We start from the raw sequence: 8,192 nt of genomic DNA on the forward strand, positions 1-8,192 counted from the left end.
GGGCAGATCGGGAGCGATCATATGATACCGGTTCATAGTTTGGCTGGTATACTGATTACTTTTTGAGTTATGTTGATTCTGTGTGTATCTTTGGTCTGATCGTGGTTTGACATTGCCATCACAGACTGTATGCCATATAGATGATTTATTAGCTGTTTGCAATCAGTAATGGGTTGGGTGGCGAGTGCCATTCTAACTTGATACGGTAGTTTCTTTAGAATAATACTTGCTCATGCCGATTCGTTAATGGGCTCGCTCAATTGAGAATTTTGAACTGTAGGGCAGTGACGAAAGTGGTACATGCACCGTCTAAGTTAGGGTTGAAATCGCATGATATGATGTCCGCTAGCACGTCCAACTGTTTACTTCTGCTCCAATACTGTTCCAGGAAGACAGCTACAAACTCATCCAATGATGTAAATTCATGGGCTCTACTCCGAAAGAACATCAGGGGTTCGCCAATTAATAAACTAGTCAAATGAAGACGCCACATACTCCAAGAGGTAGGTGCAAGAGTTTGTACTAATTTTATCTGATCAATGTATGGTTGAGGTTGCAAATGGCGATCAGTATCATCAATTTACCCAGTCCTTGCAATATACTATGTGAATTGATGTTTCTGCTTGAATTCCTTGAGGTGGTTGTTGGATATAATTTTCTAATACTGTTATTTTCTCCTGTGCCATCTGCCATTGACTATTATTTGTAATTTTATAAGCATTTACTTCTTGATCTAATTGAGTCAGAGTGGATTTTTGAATTAGTAGAGTTCCATTTAAAGCCTTACAGGTTCTGTGTTCTGATTGATACTACCTTGCAGTTGGTTCATTTTTGTGGACATATTAATCTGTTTATTTTGTATATCTTTAATACTTTTAATATTTTTATCAACTGTAGTTGTTAAATTTTGATTGGCAACGGTAATTTGTTTGTTGATTTTTTGATGGCAATCGGCCTTAATGCTAGTTGTTATATCCTGAATAGGTGTAGTGATTTGTGTGGTTAAGTTATCTATCCTTTCGTTTAGTTCACAGGTAACCGTATCCAACCTTTCCGATAATCCTGCCATAACTTTATCCTGACTTTCCCTCTGTAGATTTATCATTGCTTTTAATTCTTCTCTATGATTCTCTACTTTACTCTCAATAGTATCTAACCGCCGTTCTACTGATTGTATGGCGTCTGCTGTCTCCTTCATGCCCTGTTCCACTGTTTGCTTGTTTGCCTCTTTATTGCCGCATTCTCTTTTTAATTTCCTGCATCATGTTATCCATTGTGTTTTGTAACATAATATTGAACATACTGCTAGTTTGTTCCATTATTACCCTTTTAAATAGATCTAGCTCTGTGACTGAAAATATACTTTGTTTGCTCAGATGTGACTCGGCCTCTGGAGATGCGGTTCTGCAGGCTGCTCCTCGCCCCCTTCGAAGTTGATCTCTGCTATCCGTTGATTCATGGTATGTCAGCAGCGTCGATTCGAGTGGATGATAGAGGTTGCAGACCTTGTGGATCGAAGACTATCGACCCGACACTTCCTGGTTCCCTTTCTCGTGGTGTATTGGCATCTACCATGGTGGGGTTTGATGTGCTGGGAGTCGACAAAGTGGGATCTGTGCAACCGCCGTACATATATGAACTTCAGAGTTTGCGGGAGTGTGATTCATTATGACAATATGATAAATGCTAATTAGAAAAGTGTTGAATAATATGCAAAAATGCTTAAAAAAGAGACACAACCGGGACTCACAGTGAAACAGTTATGTGCAAAGTGTTTGGATATCCGAATAAGGTATTTATACTTAAGTTTTTTATATTGCTCTAGCGCTCCAATATTGAATATTGATTCCTGACTAGTTTACAGACTGTGACTTATATTCCAACCGCTTATACATAATATATTCTGACTAGAAAGTAATAGCATTTAGGCTCATAAAATATAATCTCTCTCTATAAAATATATTTTCTACAATAACACAAAATATAAATTTTCTTTAAAACATATATTTCTCTTTATTTAAAGCTATTGATTCCCCAAAAAGTAATACAAAATTTAACCCGCCTGTTTTCCTCAATACTCATATATCTATTGTTTATTATCCATCCACGACAATTTCAATATGACTTGTCTTTAATTATTATCCTCAATATAGGTCTTGACTCAATTTCAAATATTATATTATGAGCTCAGCTCTCATCATCAGTCCCACGTTGGTACGACATGTTGTGTCACGTTATTTTTTATATTTAAATAACGATTAGCCTCCTGCTTGCATCAGTCGGTAGAGCATGAAATATTTTAATAATAAAAAAATTAGGTCATGGCTTTTCATAGGATACAGTCTCACATAAAATATTTATAGGCCCAGATATGAGCTTCCACTATATTCTGATAATTCATTGAAAAAAAAAAAATATATATATATATTATATAATATATATATATATATATATATATATATATATATGGTACTTATCCTATAGTATTGAGGTATTAAAATAAATTGCACACCATAAACAATTTGATACAATATATTAACAAATATTGCAAAAATAGATCAGGGCAAAAAATATAAAGAGCGATAAAAAATATATAATATAAAAATAGAACAATAATCGAAATCATAAAATATCACAGGCTAAATACTATTCTCTAAATTTATAGCACGAAACGTTACCATGTGCTTTTATTTTAATCATATGCATCCTTTTGCATGTAGCTGCGATATTAGCTTGCTATACTTGTCGACTTGGACAATTCCATTAAAATAGATTCCTTAAAATCAGCTTGATAAATTTACAACCAATAAGCCAATTTTTGTGTGATGAATCTTTCAAATAGACCTCATGAGAAGAGAGAAAATTGTGATTACCTTTTAAAATGAAAGAATTTGCTAAAGGATAGTTAGCGACCGAGCGATAGAGCTTACTTATCAGTAACTGTATATTAGATAAGAGTACCGTTCTGTACTGAATATTTTCTAGAAAATTATTCACTAAAATTATAATTATTTTGCAAATAAAGCACAAATTGTTTATGAATTGCTCACTGATTTTGAGGTTACACTTTGTTTACTATCGATCAGATGTTTTTAAAACAGTTCGAACGCAGCTGACTGATTCAAAGTATTGTCAAACGTCATGCTGGCTTCACGTAAGATATAATACCATCTCTAAAAATTATAAAACTATCAATAAAGGACCAAGAATTTCAAATAAAAAAATAAAATGTATGTATTATCGTTGAAATTATTTATTATTTAAGAAATTATATTATATGTCAGGTCTTATTGTAACTAAATAGGTCATAGCATGAATTATATTATTGATAAAACGGCAAAAATTAATTATAACAGTCTCAACCTAATAAAAATTGTATAAGAATATTAATTTATTAATGATTTAATTCAACTGAACCACATGGTAATTAAATCTCTTTGGCAAGCCTAAGCCAATCATAGTGCATAGAAATAGCACCAAGAAGGAGATCATTTGAAAGCAACACATGTTAATATTATCAGACAACAACCCTGCCTTATCATCTACGCTAGCACATGTACATTGTATGAGAGAAACTATGTCTAGAAGATTAAGCAGTTTTAAGATTACATAAATTGAATTATTATTGTAATTAAAGGAATTATATTCTACTGCTTGCCACTGACGTCATGTCTACGTCACAAGCGTTCTACCAATGGCAAATTTTATGCAATTTATTACATCGAGATTCTCAGAAGAAAGGTCTAGCCAAGAAGCTTAGAGAAAGGACAGCACTTCCCTTTTGAAATCCTCACCGTTCAGATCTCTTTTTATAGTTACCAAGACCTATTTGTGAAAATTTCTTGTTCGATTTTAAATGTTCTATTTGTGAGCCGATATTTTAGGCCAACTCTTTGTTATTTGTAAATTTCTGTTTTCATCAATCGATAATTAGAAGTTTAAAGTAAATTATCCCTTAATTAATTCGGTGAAGGAGATATTTAAATTAAAATTCCACACGTGCTGAAACCAAAGCCTGGATTGCTGCCGATCAAACGATTTTTTGATCTAAAGAAGAAAACCACGACCGCCAAGGAAATTCACGTGAGTTATAAGTTTTAAAAGGGCCCCAATCTACGCTTCGAAAAATATTTCAGTGCAGAAAAACATAAAATTTTCTTCGTTAAATTATTGGCCACGCCGACAAGCGCTTAGCATTTAAGAGCATAGAATTTATCATGTAGAATTTCTAAGAACTTGTGGTTGATTGACTATCCTCCGCTGCCTGAACCACGACCCCGAGCATTTTTAAAAATATTTTATAATTCATTTTTTCACTATTTTTCAAAACTGTTCAATTTTATCAATTGTAAAATTCTGTTGGAATCACACATGGTATCATGCAAGCACAAGAAAATTTTTAACTATTCTATTAATGCTAAATTATTATCAACCTGTAAATCAAATTCTGAACCTGCACTGTATGATTACATATTTTATTATAATATATTTCAGTTTTGTTAATTCGCTTTCTGAGTTCGATTATTTCTTGAGCCTGTCAATTATTGCGTCTGATACGTTCTATACATCAAGAACTGATCGAATACGATCATTGGAATAATTGAATTAAGCTGGATATTGGAACAGGTCTAAGTGGATGTAGCGAGTGGGGTCAGATCGAGATATTTATTCTTTGTCCTTACCTGCTCATATATCAGCTTTTATCTGTTACCTACCTCGACTTAGGAGCGAACACATCAATTGTACAGCAGATGCAGCCATAGATCATATAAATTCCTACAATAGAGCTTAAAACCCGACAAGACTCTGTTCTCGAATATATTCTGAACGATATTTGGTCCAAATACCGTATTTTAATCCTTCAGAACTTATTAGAGACGCAGTCCCGTAAATTATCTACATCGGGATTTTTGCTCGACCTGTATGATTTTGTATGCTCACTCTTCACAGGTGATAATTTTAAGGTATCCATCTTCAGTGTTTAGCGATCGCTACACTACTTATAAAAATTTCATCACTATACAATTTGTCATTAGAAGAATCAGGGTGAGCGAGCGTTTAGGCCTCCCGCGATTCCAACAATTGTATTGAATCTTGTAGTGAATCAATCAGTCTGGTGTACACTCAGCGTCCACACACGCAATTGCAAAATTCATAGCCGCTACACCGTTGACTCAGTACAAGATTCACTCTACATGTGTGAAGCCGTTAAAAAACGCACCACATGATTTGGCGCCCAACAGTGATAGGCATTGAAGAGGTGGATAATCGACTGCGAGATTATTTAGTTGCTCAGTATACTATAGCGCTGACAACGGGAAAATTTTTTGAAAAATTCATGGTTGTGAATTTCTTCAATTTTAATATTAACTGTTCACTGTTATATAAAACAGCAAGACGTGCCATACCCAATTTTTGAACGGAAAAGAAATTTATCGATGATGAATTTTTTGAGAAAAATCTAACTCAGAATTTTATTATTGTGTTACTTGAAAATTGGTCATACTATAAGTCATAGGTATAAGAGATATCATAAGAAAGGTCATATTATTTGAAGAATATTAGGTCTATATTGAAACAATTTATAAATTTACAGAAAAGAGGATTGAAGTTATTTATTTTTAAATTTTTTAAAACATAAAGAGGAAGTAAAATTAAATCACGGATATATTGTGGAATAATTCAAGCAGAGTATCACTGCTTTTATATAAAATTTGCGAAGAATACTAGCCTATATATAGAATTGCGGCAAGAAATTGTAAAAGTAAAATATTTATAATAATAGTAATAATAAATTATAAGAAGCGTACCTGTATTGCCGCATAAGTGTCCACTGTGTATCCTGTATGTTCTTGTCATTTTTATGTTAACGATATTGCTAACTTGACTCATTTTATCACTGAACACATTGCTAAACACTTTTTCTGTATTTCACTCACTACGAAGCTATAGCAATTTCTATTGGATTTCTTGTTAATTATTTTGTATATCACATCAACATTTTCACGTTTTTTATTCACCGCACACATTCGTCGCATTATTTTCTCACAAACCATGGCAGGAAACGACCAGGTCAACCCAAGTCTGTCAGACACCGAGGACATCTCACCCGACTGTTCGCCGCCATCCGCATCTGCCACCGCATCCGCCGATTTCCATCCCAATATACTGGATGATTTATCTTCGACACAGGTGGAGGAGAGCTGCATCCTAGTGGAAGATCCGTCGGCAGCCCAAGAGCCGGAGGACGAAACATCGGGAGAGCATACGGACGACGACGCCCCAGAAACAGGAACTCCTGTTTCTCGTACCGTTGCTCGGATGAAGAACCAGCGGATGACCGTTAGATGTACACTCGATCCCGCCATGGATATGGACACCCTCCTGAAAGCAATAACCAAGATGAATGAGAAAACAAATGAAGCAATAAACAACTTAAAGAAGACAACAAAACACAAAAAAGAATTAAAAGAAGACAATAAACAAGCAAAGGAAGAATTAAAGAAGGAAATTCAAGAGGTAAAGAAAGACAACAAACAACCAATGAAGCAATAAACAAGCTGAATAAAGAAGTTCAAGAAGCAAAGAAGACAAATGAACAGGGTTTAGAGAAGTTGAGTCAGCGAATGGACAAAGCATTCCATGATACCGATAATATCATCAAAAAATTAGCTGAGTGTCTGGATAAATCATTTTAGAAACAATAACCGATTGGATAGGATCTGAAGATATGCATATGGGAAAAATCAGCGTCAAAGTCAGCATTAAGAAACATATACATGTGGAGAAGGATACAATAAAGGTGGTTAAAGTCAAACAAGCAAGCGAACATAGCACATGTATGGAAACCAACCCACCGAGAATGTCAAGACTGGAGTCGCGCCGCACCCCGCCGAACGCCGAGAGGAACCAGTCGACATCATCCGCCGAGCCGAGGACGTCATCCACTGCATGGAGGGACAGCCCGTACTACCGCCCGCAGAGTGCCAAGACGAGCCGGACGACATCGCCCGCCAAGCTGAGGACATCATTCGTGGCATAGAGGGACAGCTCGTACCACCGCGCGTCGACCACCAGGAGTCCAAGGACGTTGCCCGCCAAGTTGAAGAGCAGCCCGGACCGCCGACCGCCCACATCATCGTCCATCCACCGAGAACAGCACCTGCAACACATAAACCCAGCATTCATGAAGATAGTCCAATAAACAATAGAAATAAACAAACCCACCACAAATCAAAGTCACAACCAAACCCGAAACCTATGAATCAAAACAACAAACAAGAAGGATTACAATAGGTCAAAGAAGAAAACCATTTAATAGAGTGCATTTACACTGCCGTCATATTAGGCTGAAATCCCACATCAAACTTCCTACCAGCATGCAAGGAAAAAGGAAGACGGTATCAAGAGAGGCCTACAACCACCGCAGTCATGTCCGGTTAAAATCAAGCAGATTGTACACCAGCATGCAGGAAAGAAAAATATTGTTCGGAAACACAGACACCACCGGCATGTAAGGTTTAAGGATATCAAACTGCATGTCACCGGTCAACAAGGAAGAACAACATTGGCTGAAGAGATCTACCTACTTCGCAGGCACATTCGTTTAAAGCAGAGTTTAATAAATGGATAGTCACAAATTGGAATTGGACCTTGAATGACACCGAATCAATTTAGATGGGGGCTTAAGAAAGAAATAATGTTTTAATTAACTGGAAATTACATTCGTGGAATACATCACTATCAAACTTCTTCATAGTCACAGCCTACCCATTGAATCACATCTTTGCAAACTAGCATATTTCTACTGCAGCCTAATCAACATAACCTAAACTTCGCCGCATCTCAACTAATAAGGAAACATTATCAACCTACTTCAAATGAAGAAATTATTATCAACTCTAAGTCAAGAAAATAAAACTACAAAACAACTTTAAAAATTTACCAACCTGATCAAGCCGTCTGCCTCATGCTACAATCATCACAGAAACAATCGCCTAGTACCATCCGCACAACTGAAAAACAGAAACAAGAATTATATTATCCACAGAAATTAATTGTAAATTAGAAATCAGATGAAGTTAGTAGTGAATAGGAGGAAAGAAAATAACAAAGTTTATTCGAAAAAATGTGTAAATCTAACCTTGAAATACAGAATCGATAGAAAAATCTATTCAGAACCAAAGCCTGTT

At 35.6% G+C, this 8,192-nt stretch overlaps 1 protein-coding gene across 1 annotated transcript; it reads right to left on the minus strand.

Moving 5' to 3' along the window:
• Positions 1-5,757: 5,757 nt before the first annotated feature.
• Positions 5,758-7,216, minus strand: LOC120349344. The gene is made up of 2 exons (XM_039419317.1): positions 6,858-7,216; positions 5,758-6,384 (listed from the first exon to the last, which is right to left on the minus strand). The coding sequence occupies exons 1-2, from the start codon at positions 7,182-7,184 to the stop codon at positions 6,211-6,213; spliced, it is 501 nt and encodes a 166-aa protein (XP_039275251.1). The 5' UTR covers positions 7,185-7,216; the 3' UTR covers positions 5,758-6,210.
• Between the last annotated feature and the right edge of the window lie 976 nt (positions 7,217-8,192).

The sequence above is a fragment of the Nilaparvata lugens genome, unplaced genomic scaffold, assembly GCF_014356525.2.
Source record: "Nilaparvata lugens isolate BPH unplaced genomic scaffold, ASM1435652v1 scaffold9462, whole genome shotgun sequence".
In the NCBI taxonomy this organism is placed as follows: domain Eukaryota; kingdom Metazoa; phylum Arthropoda; class Insecta; order Hemiptera; family Delphacidae; genus Nilaparvata; species Nilaparvata lugens.

Excerpts from the sequence above, each read along its gene's own strand:
- LOC120349344 (XM_039419317.1), bottom strand. The coding sequence starts at position 7,184 with ATGCTGGGTTTATGTGTTGCAGGTGCTGTTCTCGGTGGATGGACGATG. Across the intron at positions 6,385-6,857 it reads CTCCAGTCTTGACATTCTCG|GAGGGTGTCCATATCCATGG; the intron begins GTGGGTTGGTTT and ends TATTGCTTTCAG.